The 26,009-nt window shown below is 33.4% G+C and overlaps 1 protein-coding gene across 6 annotated transcripts in view; it reads left to right on the top strand.

Annotated features, from left to right (window-relative positions):
• FER (FER tyrosine kinase) overlaps positions 1–26,009 on the top strand; it is a 372,260-nt gene that overhangs the window by 231,744 nt on the left and 114,507 nt on the right. For all 6 annotated transcript variants that reach the window (XM_019727983.2, XM_019727984.2, XM_019727985.2 and 3 more), the window contains 3 exons: positions 12,739–12,795; positions 17,508–17,623; positions 20,174–20,268. In XM_019727983.2, coding sequence (XP_019583542.2) covers positions 12,739–12,795; positions 17,508–17,623; positions 20,174–20,268 — 268 coding nt within the window. The remainder of the gene's footprint in view (positions 1–12,738; positions 12,796–17,507; positions 17,624–20,173; positions 20,269–26,009) is intronic.

Raw genomic sequence — 26,009 nt, 5'->3', positions numbered from 1 at the left:
ATCCGGTGTGTAGGTCCTAACTACCGCTTAACAAGACTAATGAAATAACACCCTTATGCAATGAGACTTCTAGCTTAAATATTCCAGGACTATGTTTCTCCCTAGCCTCCCACCTCTTCCTCTCTAGTGTAGTTGTCACATTGAGTTCCACAGGAGTGGTAGCTACTATGTCCTCTGGCCGAGACTGCTGCATGGTAACCTGGGAGAAAGTTGTGGGGAATGAAATAGAAAAACAAACCATCTAGTTCAAGGAAAGGTTTGGGAGAAGAAAGCTCTTATTGGTGGAATGATGACAATCACCAACCACAGGTAAAAGAAACATGGGTATTCCTGCCAACCCTCTCCTCCACTCCTGCACAGGTGTACATTCCCCCGTGCCTCTTTTTCCCACCCAGAACAGCTCGCACTTACCATTATCTTTTCCTTTCAAGGACCCTGGGGAGCACATAGATGTATTCTTTTCACAGACACTAGATATAACTTCCGACCACCTGAAGCAAGAACTTGATGGTTTTCTTGGTTTAGTAGCTTGTAGGAAGCTAAGGGAAGGTTATTCTGAGAGATTTGGGAAACCTTCCCACCTCTTCAGTGAAGCCTTTTTTAACCATCGTCGATACCGACCACATGGATCTTTGTGTCCCCACTCTACACTGTGCACACATCCTTTTCGGTGGTTCTCTTTACTCTTCATCTGCTTACATTAAAGCCATTGAGAATGGGGACTATGTTTCACTTGTCTTTGAATTCACATATCTTTGCATTTAGAGCACAATTCAGCACATGTATGTATACATACAGTAGGATGTATTTGGAGCTAGGCTCTGAGCATCTCTCACTTCCATTCTTTGCCCCAAATGCTATTCCACTGTTTTGGCTTTCTTTTAATAAGTTGGCATAGCCTGGTATATTCCACATTGGTTTGTATTTTCTTGTGTATTGTATTGTTCCTCAAAGTGAGTCCAGAAAAATCTTTTCTAATAGTCTCTTTGACTAGAGAGCCCATTTATGTATATTACATGAACTAGACGAGCTCTCCTGACTGTTCTCTTCAGGAGTCCTGCCTCCTTCTGAAAGAGTGTAATTACGTTTTATTGTCCTATTATGGTAGTAACAGGTTAGGTTTACATGGTATCTCAGGTATATCTGTTCACTGCTTCTTCTTTGCATCCCTTTCAGAAAAGAAAAAGAAAAAAGACGAATCTTAGGTTAGTTAATTTTACTTATGATTCTGGGGCTAGAATGGATGAGACTTGAAGTTGTAAGTTATAATAACTGTATTGAATAAACTTTCAAGTTTCTATTACACCAATTTCTGAGTTAAATATGCTTTCTCTATGATAATGTTCATTGTGATATGTTTCATTGTAAGAAAGATTGACATGTAAAAATTCGCTGTAATATAAGGAGCTAATTTGAAAAATTACCTGATGGCTTAGTTATGAATTTTAACCTCAGTTGTTTCCGAAAATGCTTTCTGTTAATTTACTTTGTGAAGCATTTTAATCAATACTGCTTCTTTATCTTTCAGCATCTCCTTCTAGCTTTTGTCTGTATTTACTAGTTAATTCCTGAAAGGCAAAAGTTTTTCTGAGAAATAAAAAACAAGGTTTGAATTAGCAAATAAAATTTTCATGCAATTCTGCTGTAGAATATGGTGCTAAGATTGGATTAACTGTTAAGGGCCCCTCTAATTTCTGTTGCTCTATTTAAATTTTCTTTTTACTTTGAAATGTGGTCATAAAAAGCATGAAAAATAACCCTGGCTAATTGAAATCATTTCTTACAATGATTTTGAATAAATACTATTCATAATTTCTTATATAATTACCACTTTTCCTGAAAGTAGGTTTATAAAGATTTATTACTTTAACAGGTATAAAATTCAGCTTTAAGATAACTATAAAACTACATCATTCCTAAGAAAATGGAATTAATGAGAATATTTGGCAAATTTCACTTTATTTATAGGCAACTTTTAAGTGTCCTGAGTATTTAAACAATTTAGTGTTGTTTTTTTAAAGTATTACCCTTGGAAGATTTTTTATTTTAAATGAGAGCTTGAAATAGTTTTATAGCATTGTCATTGTTATTTTTACTTCAGTCATTTATTGAGAAAGAGATATCAAGTGTATTCTCATGGATTTTTGAAGAAAAAATTGAAAACCATTTTATGCTAGTAGTTCTAGGCTTAGTTGATGAATATGGATGGATATTACTGCTAGAGCACATTGGAGTATTTGCTTCTTCCAAGTGATGAAACTGTCTCTCTTAATGAGTAAATTCCAGACGCATATTATACGTCATAAATCTCATAACTGAGGTAGTGGGGGCACAGGTATATACTACAAAATATTACATAAGAGGTTCAAGATAAAGTCAGTAAAAACAACACTCACATTAAATATTAATTAAATTCAGATAAAAAACACAAATGTTAATATCTGTAAACTATATTATATATTTGTTTAGCTTGCCTAAGTCATCTAGTTATTGTTTAGTTTGCCTAATTAATTACTCTTTGCTTCTTATCTTTTGTACTGTTTCCCCGAAAATAAGACCTAGCCGGACCATCAGCTCTAACGCATCTTTTGGAGCAAAATGAATGTAAGACCCGGTCTTATTTTACTAGAAGACCCGTCTTATCTAACAATATAATATAAGACCAGATCTTATATTAATTTTTGCACCAAAAGACGCATTAGAGCTGATGGTCCGGCTAGGTCTTATTTTTGAGGAAACACGGTAAAATGGGTATAATTGATGTTACCGTTGCAATTTAAACAAAGTTCTTCCTACATTCAGTTGAGTATTTTAGACTCTGCTTACAAAAATGTATGTGTGGGTCTTGGGGTGAAGCTAGAAAGAGGCAATGCCAGACGATTTGTACTCTGGAAAAGACAGGATTTGGTAAGGACAAGAGGGGCAGGAAGATGAGAGGAGAGAGATCGTTGGGAAGAGAAAGGACTTGCAGCAGATGCTGTCAGTGCAGTGCTCATGTTGTTGAGACCCTTAGGGGTCTGCTTCTGGGAGACCCCAAACTAAGAGGGCCTAAAGCACCTTCACATCTAGAAGTCTTGAGAACCAGATTCAACAGCCCTAGCCAGCTCCCCAGGAGAGGGCGTTCCTTCCACTTCTCAATCTCACTCACAAATCAACTTATAAGACTAAATAATGTTTAGCTAAATGTGTCATTAGAAGGTACATGGTGTTTTCTTGGGCTTATGTGGCCACCGAACTCTTTATCTCCAGCTTACGTCTTCCAATGAAAGTGCCTATTTTCTGTCTCATAAACATCTCTAAAATTTGTTCCTTGGTCTTTTTATTGGTCCTGTCATGTGATGACATAACCATCAATAGCATTATCGTTTGAGTCAAAGGATTCTTTGACTTAGTTTCCTTCTCTCCAAGAGTACTGGGATCATTTTATACAATTTAACAGCATTTTCTCTGTAAGGGTCAGAGGAATTTTGATACAAATATTTGCTGCAAAAGTGCAAATGACTAATAAAGACAAGAAGTAACCTATAGGAAAAAAATACTTTTACACTTTTATTTCTTGTATTATAGTCTCTTATAGTCACTTTTAATTCAATGATTTATTGATTTCTTTAATGCAGCACTAAACACATATCAATAAAGTAATTATGCAGTTCATGCTTAGTTTCAGTTCTAAGTTCCTAAAGTTCATTATTACGTTAGGCTACATTCATGAAGACTACCATGGGTTATTTTTTGAATCATTATGAAACAGATTTGAGAAATTTGAAAGCTGTTTAGTTGATTATTTACTGTGTTATTATGATTGTTTGCTTGTTATGCACATTTTACGCTTGACCCACAATTTTGACCAATAACAGTCTTAATTACTTATAGTCTGATATTTAAGTTGTAAAAAGAAAAAAATCAAGCTAACATGAGTTCTACAGTTCCTCCGTCATGTACTTATCATACCACTGATATTTATCACAAAGACAACTTTCAACAAAGTTGCCCATAAAAGTACCAAACAAAACCAAACAACCCCTACCCATCTCAAATATAAAAACTACCCTCAGAAAACTGGGATGTATTATTATATTTAAAAGTTCAATGAAAACTTTTAAAATAATCACTTGGGAACGCCTATGTCCTTCCACATTTTTCTTTTTAGAAATTTACTGTTTCCCTGTTAATTACATTAAATATTTCTCATAGTTTCACTTACTTTGCTTTTAAATTAGAGTTGCCAATTTCTTCTTTTCTTTATTTAAGTAGGTATAACTGATGCTACCTTTAAAATTTAAACAAATTTCTTCCTACATTTAATGGGTATTTTGGACTCTGCAGTATTTTCTAAGCTAATTATGGAGGCCACAAGATTTTCAGGAATAGAATACAAATGAACTTGACATATCCTAAAGCCTTGAGTGAGAAATGTTGCCATGACAACCATGTTTTAAAATTGTACTTAAAACTACCCATAGAAATAATTTACACTCCTAATAGAGGCTTCTAAATTGGGACTTGGACAACTACATATAATGCAGTTAGCAAATAGGTTGAATTTCTGGGAGGTGAGCAAGCTGGAATCAATCTTATTGCCATAGAGATGGTTGGGAGGAGTTGTATTACTAAAGATGCAAGGTGTGCTCTAGGCAGAATTCCCATGTCTGCCAGTCTGAGTTGCCTCAAGCCCATATGTTCTTAGCTCGAGATGATTCAATTCTCAGAGGTGCTTCATTGACCTTCAATTCTATAATTCAATGAGAAAGTCATTTTGGAATTCATTTTATATTAGATATAACAGTCATAGATCTAAATGAGACTTTATATGAAATTCTTCACCTCTAGGGTAGTTCTATAGTTTGGCATGAATCGGCTCTCTGGAAACATAACACTCATGTATCATATATCATACATTAATATCTAAGGAAAAAATGCATACACCATCAATCCTAGAGCAGGCTCACTAGGGGACATAGACAAAAATCCAATTTCAATTGTTGAAAGTCTCTGGAAAAAAAATAAAAAATTAATAAAGAGAAGTGTCTGGAAACTTTGAAAAGTTAAAAAAAATGCATAGAATTTGTTCAGGTTATAGATGTATATTCTATTATTTGATCCTTCTTTTCAATTACCTGACATGGTACACTATGTATATAATTTAGACGCAGAAAATTATTGCACTCAGTTTTATTTTAAATGCAATGTTCTTTTACTGGTCTCTTCAGCACAGTAAAAGCAAAGCAGAATATGATGGAACGTTGGACTAGGAGAAAAAAGATCAAGGTTCTTATCCCAACTCTGTCACTTACCATATTTCCCTGAAAATAAGACCTAGCCAAACAATCAGCTCTAATGTGTCTTTTGGAGCAAAAATTAATATAATACCGGGTCTTATATTAATTTTTGCTCCAAAAGACACATTAGAGCTGATTGTCCGGCTAGGTCTTATTTTCGGGGAAACACAGTAGTACCTCTGTGACCATAGAAAAGACTTTACCTTCTCAAGGTGTTGGTTTTCACATCTGCAAAATGGAAACAATGATGTATTTCCTGCCAATCTACTGGGAGTTCTGCTATTCAAGAAACAAGTGTATCTGGAAACATGTTAAAAATGTGTTCCTCGTTGTCCTTTACAAGAGTTTGGATTTGAGACCAGTCAAAATACTTGCCTTTGCCTGTGTTATGGGCAGACTTTAAATCTGCTCTGAAGCAACTCCAAAAATTATTCAGATTAGTAGAAGAAACATAGAAATGCATAGTTTTGGGGGTTGTCCTTCCTTTTCCCTTTTAAAAATGAGGAGTCATTGTAGACCAAATAACTTGATGTTTCCAAATATTTTCTCATTTTGAGAAATAATTGATAAATGAGAGAAGGATATATTTCTTTCACCATGGTAATGACACATTGATATTCATGAATTAAGGAGTCTAAGTCAAGTCTAGTTTCAACATTGGGCAAATTAACCATTAGAGTTTGAACACAGGTTTGTGGGTATTCGTTTATGGTCACAAATCATAGCAAGCAGATGAAACATTAAATAAATTGTCGACTGTTCATTCCTGTCTTAATGCATCTTTTATTTTTGTCTGTTTCATTTCTATTGCTGATTTATTCTTTAGTACAACCTTTGTTTTCGTTGAATACTAGTAAATCTGTGAAGTCAGGGGAGAAGCTGCTTTTCCCATTTTCTTGGAAGCGATTAAGAGGTGGTCTGCCTCCAATCCTCTGTTCCTTCTCCAAATTCAGGAAGAAGGAAATCTCCTTACCCCTTTACAGAAAATAGAACAAAGATAAAGACCAGAAATATGTGGTTTACACTACAGGCGCTCCCAGCTCTGGGGCAGTTGTTAAGGAGTGAAGTTCAGCTCTTTCTGGCCACCCTTGAGTGTCACTTTTCTTTCCCTTGGAGTGAAGGGGAGAAGAAGAGGTCAGTAAAGATAATGGGAAAGTCAGGGATCCAGCCTCCTTCAGCAACTCTCCATTTTCCAAACTCCATGTTGCTTAATATCCCTGTTCCCTAACTTACTTTTGAGTTATCTTCTGATGTAATCTCTACTTCTTAGTTTAGCTTTTTGTTCCCCCAAGAATAAAGTCATTTAAAACATTGGACCTCTTTTTATTACCACATCAGTCATCTTCTGGGTCAGAGATGTTAGGTGAAGATTTAGTGTCATTATGTACCTAAAGTTGTTTGCCTTTCTCAGGCTCCCGGCAGCCTCAGTGGTAGTATTCTACTTATTATCTGAGGGAGATGCTGGGAGTAGTTCATCTTTTCAGGGTTTGTGTTAAGTACCACTGCCTCTACCCACATTTCTACAAAAACTGCAGCTACAAAATTCCAATCAGAGCAAATTGCCCCTGAATTCCCCTTGGGGCGTTTTATCCCTCCCTCTTACAGACTGAGTTAGTGACAGATCTTAATTCTGAGATTCTAGGCTGCTTCTCTTTTATCTCCATTTTAGCTCAAGCAGATTAAGAGCAACCTTATTCTTGACTGACTTCCCCTCAATTTTACTTTTTTTTTTTCTTGTTACACGTTTAGTTATCTCCCCTGTCCTTGTATCTACATACTAATGTGCTTTTCTGCCTATCAGTGGAAAGGTTATTTTTGTGACCTCAGACCATTAGTGACCATCAGGTAGCAACCATTTCGGCAGTACGAGTCCCATTCCCCATCCCTTCTTCCTCCCCACCCTGACAGTAACACCCCTTTCAAATAACTCATTAGCCATTGTTTAAATTACAGAGTCAAGGGTTCTTTTAATATCCCATCCCAGTAACCAACTATAATAACATTTGCCCCAGTTTAGGTATTTGAAAGGATCACTAAACTTCATTGAACATACTTGCAGAACACATTTATTTAAAAGCAAAGGAACAAACAAAGGATCTGAGAAGCATCCCAAATACAGCTTCTTCAACAGTCCTCAGTTGTATACACCCAGACCAAGCTGGGTCTGGGTTTGATCATCCACCAGGGTCTGTAAGAGCAGTCTTGGTTTTGAGACAGCTTAAAGGAGAAACTCTCAGCATGCTTTGTATGTCCCCTTGCTTATCTAATCAAGCTAAGTTTGTCAAACCATTTAGGCCAGTTACAAACTCCCCTGAGATCCCAGGGGAGTTTCAGACCTTAATCAATAAAGTCATGAATCATAGATCTCACTGTCCTTATCTTGTCCAAGAGCTAAAAATGATATCCCGGCATCCCCTGAGATGAAGACAGAGTTTTTCTATTCCAGCTAGAAATCTCACATTTATTTCTCTTGTTTTTGAATTTTCAATTTATTTACTTCTGCTCTTATTATTACTTTCTTCTGCTAGTTGTGGGATGATTTCGCTCTTCTTTTCGTAGATTCTTAAGGTGGAAGTTTACATTATTGACTTGAGAACTTTCTTGTTCTCTAATTTGACATGCTATAAATGTCTCTCTACGCACTACATTAGCTAGATTCTGAAAGTTTTGATATTGTATTTTCATTTTTGTTCAGTTCAAAAAGGGTTTCTAATTTCTCTTAAGACTTTTTCTTTTACCCATGGATCATTTAACAGTGTATTGTTTAATGTCCAAGTATTTAGGAATTGTCCTGTTAATTTCGTTATTGATTTCTAGTTTAATTTTGTTATTGTCAGAAAACATATCTTGCATGACCTCATTTCTTTTATATTTGTTAGGGTTTGTTTTATGACTCCGGCTTATGATACGGTTTAGTTTGGTAAATGTTCCCCGTGCACTTGAAAAGAGGGTTTTATTTTGTTGTTGAGTAGAATTTTATTATAAATGTCAATTTGATCCATTTGGCTGGTATTATTCAGTTATTTCATATCCTTGCTGATTTTTCTCTTTACTATTATATATTACTGAGAGAGGAATGTTGAAGTCTCCAATTACAACTGTGAAATTGTCTTTCTCCTTTCAATTTTGTCAATGTTTTCTTCATTTTGAAGTATCTGTGGTTGAAGCATAGACATTTAGGATAATTATATTTTCTTGGTGAATTGACACTTTTATCACTATGTGATTTTTCTGTTTATCCATATACAATTTTCTTTGTAGTCTACTTTGTCTGACATTACTACAGGTGGTCCAGCTTTCTTATGATTTATGTTTACGTGTTACATCTATTTCCATCCTTTTACTTTTTATAAGTGTGTTCCTTTAGACAACATAGTTAACTCATTTTAAAATTCCTTCTTACAATCTTTTAAATGGTGTATTTAGACAATTTACATGTAATGTAATTGTTAATATGTTTGGATTTAGGGATATAATTTTTTTTCTGGTTTTTGTTTCTTTTTCTCCTCTCATACCTTCTATTGGGTTATTTGAATACTTTGTACTATGCCATTAATTTTAATTTTTATTTTTTGTATTTTTGATTATATAGCTTTGTACTGGTTTTTTTGTTTGTTTGTTTCTTTGTTTTTTGTGTTGTTTTTTTTTGTGTGTGTGGCTGCTCTAGGAATTACCAAAAACATATTTATTCAGTTTACAAAGAATCAATATTGTAAGACTTCAAGTAGAATGCAGAAACTTGATCACTGTAAGGATATGCATACCTTCTCCTCTCTGTTGTACTTGTGTATTACATCTACATCAATTGAAAAACTCATCAGAAAATTTATAATTTTGCTTTCTTCCTGTTGAGCACACTTTAAAGAATTCAAAAAAAAGAAACAGCTATTATATTTACTTAAGTATTTACCATTTTTATTATTATTTTATTCCTGATATCTCGTTTCCATATGGCTAAAGAACTTCCTTTAGCAATTTTTTTTTTTTTTTTTTTAAGAGTAAGTCTACTGGTAACTAATTTCTTAGTTTTCTTCTGAGAATATATTTAACCTTCATTCCTAAAAGATAAATTTCTGGATATAAAAAACTGGATTTGACTTTTTTTTTCTTCTTTTAATACTTAAAAAATGTTCTACTTCTTCTTGGCCTACATGATTTCTGATGCTACATCTGCAGTCATGTTGATGGTTGTTCCCCTGTAAATAATGGGTCATTTCCTCTAGCTGCTTTAAATACTTTTTCTTTGCCTATGGTTTTAACAAATGCAATAATGTTGTATATAGGCATTGAGTTTTTCCTTTTTGGGGTTAGTTGAGTTTCTTGAACATGTAAGTCTATTTCTTTTACCAAATGTAGGGAGTTTTTGGCCCGTATTTCTTCGAATATTTTCAGCACTATACTCCTTTTCGTATCCTTATGTGACTTTGATATGAATGATAGACCTCTTGGTATTGCCCCACAGATCCTTGGTGCTGTTCATTTTTCTTTCTCTCTGTAGGTTACATTGAATGATTTCTATTGACCTGTACTCTATGAACACTAAAATTTGGATTTCATATAATTTTCATATGTCACAAATTTTTTTCCTGTTTTAAACCATTTAAAAAAGAAAAAAAAAAAAGTTTAGATCATGGGCCAGGCAAAGACAGGCAATGAGCCCATTGGGCCTACAGGCTTGGTTTGCCAATCTCTGATTTAGTCCCTCAGTGATGAAGATGAGTAGATGGTAGGTTTTAATTCCTTCCATTTCCAGGTTGCCTTTTCTACCACAGTGTGGTATCTTTGACATCCTTGTTAAAGTCTAGGGTATTTTATAAGGGCCTGTTTCATTTAATCTATTGGCTGCTGCTTTCACAACTAGAATATGCACTTAGGGTCAAAGTAGCTCAAAAAGTCTTAGCTACTTTTCTTAACCTAAACTTCAGTTCTTCACTATTTTAGAGCTTTCCAATCCTCCTAAACAGGAGTTTGTTTTTACATTTCTAGCATTTTCAGTGGTTTGCAGTGGGAGAGTTGGTCTGATCCACCCTTTTTAACCATGTTTGAAGTAGAAATGCTCTCAACAAATCAGTTTTGCAACTTTAAAATAACTCTCCTGCCCGTCAGACTACATTCTTTGAGGAATAGCTTTTGATTATATATATGGAGGGGAAGTTAAACCCCAAGTGCTACTCAAATGGAAAGTAATATTTTTATACTTGCTTAGTTTTAATTTTTATTTTTTTAAATCAACTTCATGAATATATATAATTTACGTACAACAAATGCACAGATTTTAAATGTATAGTTCAATGAATTTTCAAGAAATCGAACGTTTCCATAACCGCCCAAAATTCATTCTTTCCCTTTTGTTGTCAATCTTCCCCCAACCCCTGCCTCAGGCAGTGCTCTGATTTATAGCATTAGAGATTAATTGTTCATCTCTAGCAATTTATATAAATGAATCCATTATGTATGTATGCATGTATATAAAGTATATCTGGCCTATTAGTTCAGCAAAATGTTTTGCAGATACTCTGTTGTTGTATGTATCTTTAGTAAATTCCTATTTATTGCTGAATAATAATTGTCTGAATACAAGTATACCAAAATTTGTCTATCAGTTTTCCTTTTGCTGGACATTGATATTGTTTCTAGTGTTTGGCTATTATAAAGAGAGTTGCCTTAAACATTTATTGATGTCTTTCTGTGGATATAGGTTTTCATTTCTCTTAGGTTAATACCTAGAGGTATACTTTCTGAGTCATAAAGTAGATGTATATTTAAGTTTATAATAAACGGCCAAATTGTCTTCCAAAATGGCTTGTACTGTTTTGCATCCTCGTTAACAATGTAGGGAGACTCTGTTTTTCCACATCTTTGCTGTCTCATGGTATTGTTAATCTTTTTTACTTTAGTATTCTAATACGTGTGAAGTGGCATCTTATTGTGGTTTGTATTTCTATGTCACAGAAGACTAATGATGTTAAACATCTTTTGTCTATTGTGCTTTTTGTCTATTCATCCATCTTTTGTTAACTTTTTTCCCAATTTCTTAAAATTTGATTGTTATCTTATTGATTTATGAGTTCTCTATATGTTCTAAATACAAATTATTTATCAGGTATATTTTGCAAAGAGGTCATCCCAGATTTTAGTTTGCCTTTATGTTTAAAAAATGATGCCTTTCAATGAACAAGTGTTTTCAATTCCAGTCATTTGTTTCTTTTGTAGCTAGTGCTTTTTGTGTCCTGTCTACAATCTTTATGTACTCGCTTAGTTGTGAAGATATTCTTCTGTGTTTTCTTCTAGGTCCTTAATAGCTCTAAGTTTGTATTTAGATTGAAGACTATACATGTAAACTGTTGTTTTTAAAGTCATGTTGTTCCCTTTGTTGATCTATCCGAGGGTAGTGTTTGAGTGTTTGTACGTGGTGTTTCGGAAAGTTAAAGGCTTTAAATGGCTGTGCAGAACATTTTAAGCCATAGTTAGGGTGGCTTTTTATTTCAAGGTGTTTGATTACTTGTTATACCTCATTCTGGAGCTCATAATTACATTTCAGTCTGTGTAATGGGGGAACACTACATTTTAACATTAATAAAAAAAGAAATCCTGAATAAAATAATACCCTGGGATTTTCTTTTTCTTTCCTCTCTTGCCCATATTTCCCTGTTTTTCCTTCCTTCTTTCCCTTCCTTTTTTTCCTGTCTATTTCTCCCTTGCTACATTCCTTTTTCATTCTTTATTAAAAAAAAACACCAAAAAACCCAAACAAACAAGTAACCCTCTATGCTTTTCTAACATTATGGTGTTATGCCATTTAATAGCTGAGATTTTAGGTGATAAAACTATTCCCTAAGCAGTAATTAGTTCTTGAGATCAGATAATGGGATGTTCTTTTATAATGGCTTGTTCGCATCACTGGTCTTATGTACGCGAGTTTTGTTGCTTTATTATACTACAGGAAATTATGTAAGAAAGATAGGAGACTATATCCAGTGTCATAAACAGCTATCACTCATGGCTAGTTGATACATGGAAAAATTAACTCTTAGTAATATGGTTCAGATAGAAAAAGAATTTTCTATGATCAAGGGAGTATTGGAAATTTTGTATTATAAAATGAAATTCTCTCATGTACTTATGGACCCAACTTTTTTGAAATGACAAATAATAGCATAGCCTGAGTTTTATGGGGAGAGCAAAGTACATGCTATGCTCTAGTTCTGGACACCATCATTTGGAAGGGTAAGATTTCTCACAGAAGTTTGCTGTAATGTAAATTATAAAATCCTATTGTGCAGTAACATTTCTTAAATTGGTTTTATAGCTTGTTGAGGTTACAACTTCCTGGTGTACTGTAGATTGAATGGCCTGAATGAAATATCCCCTTAGGTCTATTTCCCATTTCCTTAAAATGCATGTTACAGGTTATGTACTTTTGCTTGGGCTAAAAAACTGTTCTTTTTCTTTGCCATAGGATAAGAAATGGGTTCTCAATCACGAAGATGTCACTTTGGGAGAATTACTGGGCAAGGTATGTATGTAATTAACTGAATGAAATAACCAAAAGTCTTCATACTGATTGTGAACTCGGCAGGCTCTTCATTTTCTTCAAAGCCTTCTTATGTTCCAGCACACAGCAAGGCACATTCCCACATTAACTGAGAGGAACACAATACCACATCTGTCATAAGTGCTGTGAGGTTCACTGAAATAGATGTGTAAAATCTGTGCAAGGTTTAAAGATGATCCTTGACTTTTAGAAATAGTATAGGTGTGTTTTCCTCTGGAAATATTAAAAGCCATAATGGTTTTATTACTGTTGTAGCAAAGCCAAAACTAGTGACCTGAGATGTGAAAAGAAACTGAAATAATGAAGTTTAAATAAACACCTTATAGTCTTGTTCCATTTGTTTCTATTTAGTTCAGAAAAGGTGAAATACTGCTCTTTGGGATTTCAGGACTGTGTATATAATCATAGTATATAACAACATTAGACACATTATTTCATCTAAAAATTACGTGGATTAGACACGTTTCAGTATAAATATTTATTGTGGAGCTAGTTCTATTAATAGCCAAAAAGGGCAGCTATATTTAATGAAGGTTCTTTTCTTCCAATCTAGTTGAAAGTTTCTTCCAATTCATAGGCCATATTAAAATATATTACATCTAATAATAATGGCAGACATTTAATAGTTATTAATCCAATGGACTATTTGCAAATTTATTGTTTATTTGTAACTGAGTTCGGTGGGTAAATATTAACTTCTTTGTAAATGACTTATTTAGTGATGTTTCCATTTGAAAGTTTGAACTGAGTTTAGTTTCATAACACAATGTGAAAAATAGTAAAAATCCAGGTATTTTGGAAAATTGTTATTCATACATTTCTGAGCAATCAGTTCTAGACATAAGGCTTAGCATTTTCAGTAAAAATGATTATTCATCATCTCTTTGTTTCCAATGTAAACTACATGAATCGATAAATTTCCCCTTAATTTTTTTTCCAATGTAAACTACATGAATTGATAAATTTCCGCTTAATTTTTTTACTTATATGTTAAGAAAGTAAATCACTATAGAAATAATCTACTTTGCAGAATTCTTATTAGTATTTTAAAATATCTTTTCCAAATGGAAGCATGAAATTGCTGTTGGAAAGTAGTTTCTATTGACTGCAAGCACTTATTTAGTAAGTAAATTCTAAAGCATTTCAAGCTAAAAGTAGTAGTTGATGTGTTTACTTCTTCTGTGATATACTCATCATTCTTAAGGAAATATTCTTTCTGTTTCTTTAGGTCAGTAATTCAGTCTCATTGATTGGGTCAAAAATTATTACAGAGATTAAATAAATTTCCATGAAAATACAATTAAGTAATAAATTGTAAAATTAAACCACTTACTGAAATAGAATGTGTCGAAAAGGACAGACTTTTTTAGTACTCAGGAGAAAATATTTTCAGTTAAAGAGAAATATTTCAGTTATTTTTATGTTTGGTTTAATATGTGAAATATGGTGAATATTTTCTCAATGACAGGCAGTAGCATGATATCAGTTTCAATAAATTTAATCATTTTAAATAAAAGACTGTAACTTTAAAGACAATGGTATAGCTTAATTTCAGATATTTTTTTTAGTAGAAAATGATTTGTTATTTAATATTTTCACTACCTATTCTGAATAAAAATTTATGTATACTGCTTGAGAATACATGAGTAAAAGAGAATTAATTGTAGTTCGTACACTACAGACTTTGGAATTTGGTAGTAATATAAGGCTGAGACAGGGATTCTAACTTTTTTATTGAGCCTTATATTCTTAGTTGACAATACTTGACATACATATACTTGGTTATTGAATTCTCAAATATTTGTTGAATTCCTGATATGGGCCAGGGACTCTTCTGAACAGTAGGGATAGATCAGTGAACAAAGCAGACAAATATCCTTGGCCTTTTGGAACTTAGATTCTAATGGGGGAAGATAGAAAAACAATAAACATAACAAAGAGTAAATTTTATAATGTTAAACGGTCTAAGTTCTGTGAAAAATAGAGAGTTTAGGAGTCCTATTGGTCAGAGTTGCAATTTTTAATCGGAAAATCTGGGTAAGCCTTATTGAAATTGTTACTTTCTAATAAAAACTTGAGGAGGTGGGATTTAGCCATGTGAACATCTGAGGAATAGAGTTCTAGGCAGAGAAAGTAACCAGTGTAAATGTGATTTCAAGAGCAGCAAGGCAGACTGGCTGTAACTGAGAAAGCGAGGAGGAATACGAGGGGACAGGAAGTCAGTAAGGTGGTGAGGAGGTAAGGCCTCAGGAGTGGCCTTATAGGCCATTGTAATTACTTCGGCTTTGATTATGTATGAGAAGGTAAGCTGGTGGATGTGTTTGAGGGGAGGAGTGGCATGATCTTACTTTTTAGAAAGGTCCATTTGGCTACTGTGTTGGGAATAGGCTGACAAGTTAGAAGGCTAGGAAGCAATTGCATTTAGCTAACTGAACGATGATGGTTGCTGGATCAGGGTGGTGGCAGTGGAGGTGGTGAGTAGTAGTGAGTTCTGGAAATGTTTCTAAGGTTGAGCCAACTGAATATCCTGAAGAGGTGTTCTGGGAAGCACAGTCTTTTTCTCAGCATTTGGAGATTCCCTCTTTGACCACTGTTGATAGAGTGGAAGTTCTTGGAGTAATGATTATTGAATGATTATTTCAATTTTTCAAATGCTTGGTAGATGCCAAGACCTGTTACATAGGGCATAAACCATTAAAAAGGTACAAAGGGGCAATGGGATATAAGTGTTCAATTAATGGGATACATAATTTTGGGAAGATCAAGAAAATCTTCATGAATGAAGGGGCATAAGAAATGAACTTAAAGGTTAGTTAGCATTTTCCTTGATTGGAGGTGGGTGGTGGTATTCCATAAAGGGAAAAAAAGGCATATCTGGGTGCCAAAAAATGTATACACATTTTAAGAGCTGTTACATATGTATTACTTTTCGAAGTTGAATTGATTTACGTAGCAATGGTAGTATGCCGTTTACTCAAAAGATGGCGTTAATCAAATGAATGGTAGCATCATTCATTGTATTACAATTTTAATACAGTTTTTTCCTCTCTTAAAATGTGTATACATTGTTTTGGCACCTTCTGTATTCTGGGATCACTAAGTATTTAAGTTTAGGACAGATGTAACAGTTGGAGGCTATATTGTGGAGAGCTAGACAGAGGCAGAGAAGGTGATGGAAATCGAAGAATGGATATTGAGTAAGACAGTGGTATAATTAAAGTTGTCTCGTGGAAAGATTAATCTGGCAGTGCTGCAGTGGAGGGGTGAGAAAGTGATGATGAGATCACTTTAGGTGAGAAAATTGAGATCTTGAGTCAGGGTAGACTTTGTAAGATGCAAGGAAGAAGACAAAAGTATTGTAGAGGTCAAATCTGCATGCTTGCAGAGAGAACGATGGTCCTAGTAAATTGAAAAGGTAATTTAGCAAGGAAAAGTCTTCTAATGAGTAAAATAAGTTTTAGATGAGTTGAATTTTAAGTGCTTTGAGCCATTCAGATAAATAGAAGCCCAGCAGCAATAATCATGTATATTAATATCTTCTCTCAGCTCTATTGCTGATGTAATAAATGATCTGATAATTGGTTTTGGGGGGAAGGAACTTGAGAGTAATAAACAGGGAAGGGTATATAGCTCAGATTTTCCATGTCTAACTTATGGTGAATGTGTATTATGTTGAATTCATGGTATGTTTACTTTTCATGAAAGGATGATCAATCATTGTTTTCTAATAAATATTTAAAAGTTGATTATTAGATTTAATAATAATGAATACTATTCCTTAAATTTTTCAGTATATTTAAAATATTAAGTAAAATAAAAATTTTAATTAAAAATTAAGTAAAGTATTAAGTAATGCTTAAAATATTTTGTATTTTAATAATTTTAAATTATTTTTTAGTAACATTTAAAAAAATAGCTGTTGTGTTAGCCTTATATACCTTCTCTGTAATATTTTGGTTTTGTGTTTATAATAAAAGAAAAATGACTTCAAATGGAAAATAAAGCAATTTAAGTCAAATTACGTTTTAGCCTAGAATAAGGTTAGAAGTTCATATATGTGATAGAAATGAGTTAGTTCATGGTAACACGGGCAGTTGTGTGAGCACCCCCTCTTCCTTGGTACCTTCCAGTGATTGACAGTCTATAATAGTGGCAGTTGACAGTCCCTCTGCCTAGGTTTTATTGCCTCTCCCCTATTCTCTTCCTCTCTTACTCTTCTCTCACTGACATGGCTGTGTGGCTCAATACCAACAGTCACCTCACAGAATCTGCTTTATCTTTAAAAATTAATAATTTTTTAAATTTAATAAAATTTAGAGTTTAGGGGATGAAGCCAACTAGGTGGAGTGAAACGTATGTACCTCTAACAGTATCATTCTCAGATTCTCCTTTTATCCTTTTTTTTTTTTTTTTTTTTCAATTTTCCCCCACAATTTTCATTTTCAACTGTCTTCAAGCCTCAATTCCCCAAATGCGGCTGTGTTGGGTAGTTTATTTAAATTTGGAGGATTGGTAAGAACATTCCCAGTCTTTATTGCCAATTAAAACTCTGAATAATGCTAACAGAGCACTTTGATTAACTCAAAACATGTCATTACATGCTTTCCTTGTATTTTACAATGATTTATGTGTATGTCTTACACCCCAAACAATGAATATGTTTGTATTTTCAGGGAAATTTTGGTGAAGTATATAAGGGCATATTAAAGGATAAAACTGCTGTTGCTGTTAAAACATGCAAAGAAGATCTTCCTCAGGAACTGAAAATAAAATTTTTACAAGAAGCCAAGTGAGTTCTCTACAGTGATTTAAAATATGTATTTGTAACATAAGTGAGCCATTAAAATATAAGCTTGTAGATATTTTAATTTATGATTTACTGAAGTATAAATAAACACTTGCAAATAAGCCCTTATAAGTAAGCACATACACAAATGTGTAAACAGAAAGTTTCAATGTTTAAGTTAGACTGTAGGTCAGTTTGGCAATTACAGTCAAAAGAACCAGATGCTAAAAAGCAATAAGTGAGGATTGTTCAAGTCCTTAAAAATATTGAAATTTTTTTTTTTGCTTTTATCATACGTGCATATACATATATATGTAATATGCAATGTTGTGATTGTCCTTATAATAAAAATGTTACTGTATTCTATATATAAATATATAATTTACATATATATTTAGATATATAATTATATCTCTCCTACCCTACTTAGACATTACTGCGTGGTTCTCCCCATCTGTTGTTTTCTTTTCTGAGAACCTCGAATGTCTTCTTTAACTCAGTCTGGCATTTGTTCCAAAATTTGCATTTTGTTTATTTTCCAATTGATCTTCTAGGATGATGGTCGTCTCTTTTTCTTTTATCAGCTAAAATTTAGTGTTCCAGGTTGCTACCCCTGTATTGCAAGTAGTTAAAACTATTCTGTTCGTGGTAAAAATGTAGTTTATATAAGAAAACACAAAACAAATGGAAAGGTCCTTTGGACAGAGTGAGGATGGACATATGGTTGGGTGATGGATGGATGGATGGATGGATGAATGGGATGAATGGGGGAGGAGGAGGACACGTGGATCCATAGATTGTTGGGGTAGATGGAGGGAAGGAAAGAGGTGTATGTGGTGGGGGGTGGTGTCCTCCAACGTGGCATAGTGTGTAAAATTGAAGTTTCTATAAAGTGCCATGGGAGAAAAGAGGACATCACAATGAGAGAGCTAAGTCCACTGGCATGGAACATTTTGAAGTACGTTTCTTCATTTATCTAAAAATGAATATTGATCACAATGGATTAAACTCGCTTTGCGCATTTAGTAAATATTATCTACAGAATAAAGTTGAAACATTTTTTATGTATACTGACAATTTGAAAAAAAATACTCTGATAAATTTAAAGTCATGCTATCACAATTGAAATCCAGAGGTTCATTGTTTTACAGTTATTCATAGATATCCTTATGTCACAAGTTATATCTAACATTTTCAAAAATATTTCCTTTCCTATTTGTGAAATGTTTTATTGCACAATAGATTAATTTCCTTTTCTAAAGTGAGATTATGAAATTTTATCTTAATTAAAATTTTGTCCATATAGACTCTTAGGTATTCTTTACTAGATGATAGAACTATATATTTAGATATTTAATATTATTTGAGTTCAGGCTGGCTGTTTTGTGGAATTTCTTTACTAAGCAATTTCCAGCCTCTGAAATGATATTTTAGATTAAAGTCAAACATTCTAAAGTTTCCTTTTTCATTCCTTGTAAAAGTGGTAAGCACAATGTTATTGTCAGAATATTTCCCTTATATCTAGAATTTTTCCCAGCTTATCTTTCATTTATAAATCATATATTTTCAACCTAAAACATTTTTCTTAGTGCCATCTCTGTTTTAATTGTATTAGGTTGGTGCAAAAGTAATTGCAGTTTTTGCAATTATTTTTAACCTTTTAAACCACAATTACTTTTGCACCAACCTAATATATATACAAAACATAAATTGTTTTATCTTTCTTCAAATTAAGTTGTTTTTTTAATTCTCTTAGGTAAGAAAACTGCATCTTTCAAATTTAAGTGAATTGATGTCAATAGGATAATATGGAATAAAATTTGGTAATAGAAATCATCAGGGTAGAGGCCTCTGAAGGAATCTAATCTAATTTTCACTCATGCTTAGAGTCCTATGGATGCGACTGCGCAACTTTTATAGCACTCTGAAATTTTGACTCATCCAAACTAAATCTTCTCTGCTTCAGCTTAAGTTTATATTGAAACTCTGTTATGCAGTTATTGAACCTTTGCCAGTTTTCTCACAGCTTTTGAGATTTTACTATGTTGAAATTAATTATCATCATCAAAAAGCATTGATGACTAAGTCTAATGGAATGATTACCCTATAGTATGTACCAATATGAATTGGATACTTATTTTTATGTCAAATCAAGTGTGTACATAAAACAAACAAAAAGATCGCATCCTAGCATTTTACAGTTTTAGATTGACTAATACTTGTCAACTACGCTCTTGTGGGGGTGGCTAAATCCAGAGACTTTGAAGGGAGTTCACATTTTTAGATTAACTAAATTATTCCTATTTAGCATAGATGTTAGTCTTTCAGAGTGGATATTTAAGAGAATATTTTATTGAATTGACTCGGACCTATATTTTGCCAATATTTATCAAAACTTGTAAACATCCCATTTATCATAATTTTGATGCTTACTGACGTTATAAAAATTGAATTATGCTGATTAAAGTATGTTCTACTTGTACACACTATTTATGATTATAAATTAATGCTATATTATTTAAATAACTATTCTTACAATTTTCTCTCATGCAGAATTCTCAAGCAATATGATCATCCCAATATTGTCAAGCTTATAGGAGTTTGCACACAAAGACAGCCTATCTACATCATTATGGAATTGATTCCAGGTAATAATTAGTTTAGAGATTTCCTTGATAACGTTTTAATACCATGTTTTATTACTTTTATTTGTTCAGTCTCTGATTTCTCCTTGTAAAGTTTCCAAGGTTTAACGTTTTCCTGATGACAAAGAACTTGTACACATACTTGATATTTCTATCATCTATAATACTTTGCTAGTTTCTAGATAATGTCAGCCAAGCTTTTTTTAAAAGAGAAATAAAATTATTACAGTACCGTTACACAAGGAATTTAGTTATATATAATGTTTATGTGGAAAAGGCTGTTTAGAAAAATAGTCTACTTAAAAGTTTAGAAGAATGATACAGTACTGTCTTATATGTCTTAGGTTGGTGCAAAAGTAATTGCTGTGTTTTATAGTTCATTGTATATCATTTTCTAAATAAGTTACCACACATCCTCATCTTTGGTTGTATATAATAATCACATAGTGCTTTGGGTCACTTAGGAACTATGAACTCATTTCACATGTGGACAAAGAAAAAAGTCATCTGTCTTGGCTTTTGTCCTTGTATTTCTTGTGACTTTCAACACCTCCAGGTTTGTTGGTGAACAACTTTCGCCAACAAACAAGGCTAAAATTGTATTGATACAGTACGTTTTTAAGTTGTTTTCATTTCATATTGTAGAAAATATAATCAGAGGTAAAATTTAATCTTTGTAAGATTTATAAATACAGTATTTAATAACCGGAAAGAATTTGCTCTTATCTTTAATGACTTTTTACTCATTTTAAAAAGAAGTTTAAAGTTAGAAATATGAAAAATATTTCTAACTTAACATATATTAAATAAACTTGATATTTTAGATTGTCCATTAAATACTGTTTACATACTTCTTCCATTATTTGTGGATAGTGAGTCTCATTTTATCACACTGTTTTGCTTGCTATTGGAATATTTCTTGGTGTTATCATATAACTGCAGTAGTTCTAGATCATCATCATCATCTTCATCCTTCCCAAGATGGCATTGTCTGTGTTAGGGTATTAGAGTGTATATTTGCATGGTTTACACTGTTATTTATTTCTTATAGTGCCTTTCAATAGAATTATGAAAAAATGATGAGTACAGTCTAAAATTTTAAAAACAATTGACTAGCCTGTAATTTTAATTAAAATAGGATATATAAATAGTATAAAAACATTCACATCTGTGCAGATGAAGCCTCAGTTAATAAGAGACGTCACCAAGGAACTTAGATTTGTGAGTAGGGGCAGATTAATGATGAAAAGTGATCTTTGGTTTTACCATGTATGATTAAAGCACCATGAATGACAATATCTTGATGGCAGAACCAAGTTGAATAAAACAGAAGATAGCTTTGCAGGAGAGCCAGGGATGTGTTTATCTGGGCAGTGACTAGTAACTTCTATTGATAATTTTTTAAATGAATAAGAATAAATTTCATTCGAAAATTCAAAATGTAATGGAAGGTATAAATTAAAAACGGAAACCTCCCACTCAACTATTTAAAGCTCGTTGTTTAGTTTTTTTGGTTTCTTATCCAAGAAAATGTTTAATGCAGATAACTTGATTTTATGCAAATCCCTTTATTAAAAAATCATAACTTTCAGATCTTGTTTCTTTTATTAATATAACTTATGGTTTCATTGCTTTGTATTCTTCCATGTAGTTCTACCTTTTCTTTGTAATGGCTGCAAAGTATTCCATTTTATGGATCTATATAATTTAACCAATCCTCTACGTGTATTTATGGATACTTTGGTTGTTTTGATTTTTATTATTTGTTTCTTGTTGTTTTACAGACAATGCTCAGTGAATATCTTTGGACTTATAAAAATCATTTTGAAATTGGCTAAATTTTCAGCAGTGGGCTTGTTAGATCTGAGTTTACATGCATTTTGATTTATGGTAAACAAATTAGCTTTCTATTGTGGCATAACAAATAACGACAACCTAGCAGCTTTAAACAACATCCATCTATTACCACACAGTTGTATAGGTTAGAAATCCAGGCAGGCCTGACTGGGTTTTCTGCTCAGGGTCCCAGAAAGCCAAAAATCAGATGTCAAGCTAAGCTCTGATGTGGAGGCACTGGGGCAAGAATTCACAACCAAGCTCCTTCAGGTTGGTGGCAGAATCCCGTTCCTTGCAGCTGAGAAATGGTCTAAGGTTCTCCTTTGCTTGCTGTCAGTGGGGGCATCCCCCAGCTTCTGTATTCCTTTTTCCAAGGTCATTTTTCAGACCCAGCATGTCATATATTTCAAGGGTTTTGAATTTCTGTAACTTCCTCTTCTGTTAGCAGCTTCAGAACACTGCTTTTTTGGGAAGGTCTCCTGTGATTAGATCAGGCTCAACTGGATTTAGGGCATCTCCCTGTCTTTAGGGCAACTGTGCCATAGGACAGAATATAATTACAGGAGTGAGACCCAATCATGTTGACATATTCCAGGGAGTAGGGTTGGACATCTTTTGGAGACTATCTTCAAATTCTGCCTACCACAGTGGATTTTGCTAAATTTTCTTGACTGTTAGTTGCAATATGGAATCTGAAACCACATTGATGAAGTTTTCATTCTCTGTTATGCTGTCTCCATTGGTTGATCTTGCAATTTGAATGCATCTTTTTTCCATGCATAATTTTGTAGCATCCTACTTTGTCATTTGGAAAATATCAAATGATCAGGTTATGCAGATATTCCAAATAGTGACATAATTCATTATAAAATATCAAAAGCTCACGTGCATTAATAACACTACTAGTCTCATTGGAAAAGTAAAGCTATCTGGTTCATGGTGGCAAATATGTGTTTACTTTGTTTACACATATGTGTTTTCTAAAATTTTAATTTTAATTTGAATATTTGAATTTTATCACTGGCAACAAAAACTGTCACCTTTTTTCCTTAAAGTGTCAGGCTTACTTCATTCTCATTTTTGAGAAAACATCTATCAAATACCTAATTTTTAATAACAATAATTTATCATTCTCTTTCTGAAAATAGATTTATGATATGTACTTCACATAGGTACACTTTATTGTATTGACATATGTATACACCTGTGAAACCATCACCACAATCAGTGTAATGAACACACTTTTAACCTCAAATTTTTCTCGTGCTTCTATTTAGTCCCTTCCTCCTGCTGTTCTCTACCGCCTGCCCAGTCAATCACTCATCTGCTTTCTCAAACTATATATTAGTATTTCTCAGAATTTTATATAAATGGAGTCAAACAGCCTGTACCCTTTTTATTTTGTTTGATGTTTCATCATCTTGTAATATGTATCAATAATTCATACCTTTTTATTGCTGAGTAGAATTACATTACGTGAACATACCACAGTTTATCCGTTCAGCTGTTGGTGGACTTTGGGATTTGGAGCTACTACAATGAAGCTGATATGAACATCCATGTACAAGTCTGTGTATGGGCACGTGCTCTCATTTCTCTAGGAAAAATGCCTAGGAGTAGCATGAATAGATCATATGGAATGTACATGTTTAGGACATAGCTTTGAAATCTCTAGTACTAAACCAGTTATAGCTCACATTCAAATATGAAAATTGGACCAAAATAGCAAGTTCAAAAATAATGGACTCGTAATTTTGTGACATTTTCAAGTTAAGCTTTGGTAGCAAACTCTTCCGACTCACTACTTTTTTTCTCTCAATATAGAGAGAAAACTTTTTCCTCTCTTATGCACTCTTCCTCTCTGTGCACTTTTTCCTTTCTTATCAATGAACACATCAGAATATGTAAAGATAAATCAGCAAAAAAGCATAAAGTCCCTGGTAAAAAATATTTCCACTACAGGATAAAAAGCTGAAAAGCATATGGGTTTATCTCAAGTACACAAGTCTTGTCCAAATTTTAAAATCTATTAGTGTAATCCATTACATCAACAGGCTAAAAAAGAATGATCACCTGGTCATATTAATTGATTGCAGAAAAAGCATTTGACAAAACACAACACCCATTTATGATTAAAAACATCAATAAACTAGCTATAGGGGGAAACTTCCTCAACTTGATTAAATACACACACACACACACACACACACACACACGTGATGTATATATTTATATGATGTAATTCTACTCAGCAATAAAAAGGCATTATATATATATATATATCGCTACAGCTAACATCATACTTAATGGTAGGAAACTTGATGCTTTCCCACTAAGATCAGGAACAAGGCAAAGATGCCACTCTCACTGTTCTGTTTCCATATTATACTGGAAGTCCTAGCTAATGCAGGAAACAAGAAAAGGAAACCAAAGGTATATTGACTGGAAAGGAAGAAATAAAACTGCCTTTTTCATAGAAGAAAATTTGGCAGTTTCTTACAAAACTAATCATACTCTTACTAAAGATACACTAATGTACAATCCATTAATCACATCTTTAGTATTTACCCAAGGGAGTTGAAAACTCATGTCCACACAAAAACCTGCATGTAGATATTTATAGCAGCTTCATTCATAATTCATAAACCTTGGAAACAACCAAGATATCTTGTACTAGGTGAGTGGATAAACAATCGATGGTACATCCAAACAATGGGATATTATTCAGTGCAAAAAGCAACAGCCATAAAAAGTCATAGAGGAAACTTAAATGCATATTACTAAGTAAAAGAAGGTGATCTGAAAAGACTACAAGCATAGTGTATGTGTCCAATTATATGGCATTCTGGAAAAGGGGGAACCACAGAGATAGTTAAAAGTTCAGTGGTTGCCAGGAATGAGGGAGGAGGGAGGGATGAATAGGCAGAGCATAGGGTCTTTAGGATAGTGAAACTACCATGTATGATATAACAGTAGATAAATGTCATTTTACATTTATCCAAACCTATAGAATGTACAGCACCATGAGTGAATCCCAATGTAAACTGTGAACTTTGGGTGGTGGTGATGCCTCCATGTAGGTTCCTCAGTTATAACAAATGTATTTCAGTGGTGAGTCCTGAGAATGTGGGAGACTGTGTATGTTGAGGGTCAGGGGGCATGCATGTGGATTACATGGGAAATCTCTGTACCTTCTCATTTTTTCTGTGAACCAAATACTGCTCTCAAAGAATCTTTAAATTAAAAAAGGAGAGAGAGAGTGAGAGGGCGAGAGAGAGAGAAATAAAATAGACTTGGTTGCTTTTGAAAAAGTCTAAGGATCTGTCTCCATGACTTCTCCATTCTCTTAGCTCCTCCCTCCTTCCCTCCCATTTCAACCTGAAGTGACATATGTCCATGGTCAATGAAAGGCTGTAGGGGGTGGTGATGGAGATCTTAGTAAGTGTTCGTGAGGGTGTGGAAAAAACAGAACCCTCATACGTTGCTGATGGGACATAAAATGATACAGTTACTTTGGAAAAGTTTCTCATTTCTCAAAAAGTTACATAAATTTCCCATATAAACTAAGATTTCTGATTCTAGGTCATCACCCAAGAGAATTGAACGTCTATCCCCACACAAAAACTGTTTGCAGATGTTCATAGCAGCATTATTTATAATAGCCAAAAAGTGGAAACAACCCAAATGTCTATTAATTGATGAATGGAAAAATAATATAGTATATTCATAAAATAGATACTATTGAGCAATAAAGACAGTGAACCAATATATGCTGCAGTATAGATGAATCTCAAAAACTTTATGCTAATTAAGTAAGTCCAATGCAAAAGACTGTATGTTATATGATTCTGTTTCAGTGACATGCTCAGAAAAGATATCTAAACAGCAGATTTGGGGTTTCCTGGAGT

This window comes from Rhinolophus sinicus, linkage group LG03 (assembly GCF_036562045.2).
Source record: "Rhinolophus sinicus isolate RSC01 linkage group LG03, ASM3656204v1, whole genome shotgun sequence".
In the NCBI taxonomy this organism is placed as follows: domain Eukaryota; kingdom Metazoa; phylum Chordata; class Mammalia; order Chiroptera; family Rhinolophidae; genus Rhinolophus; species Rhinolophus sinicus.
This window is presented reverse-complemented; position numbering and strand designations above follow the sequence as displayed.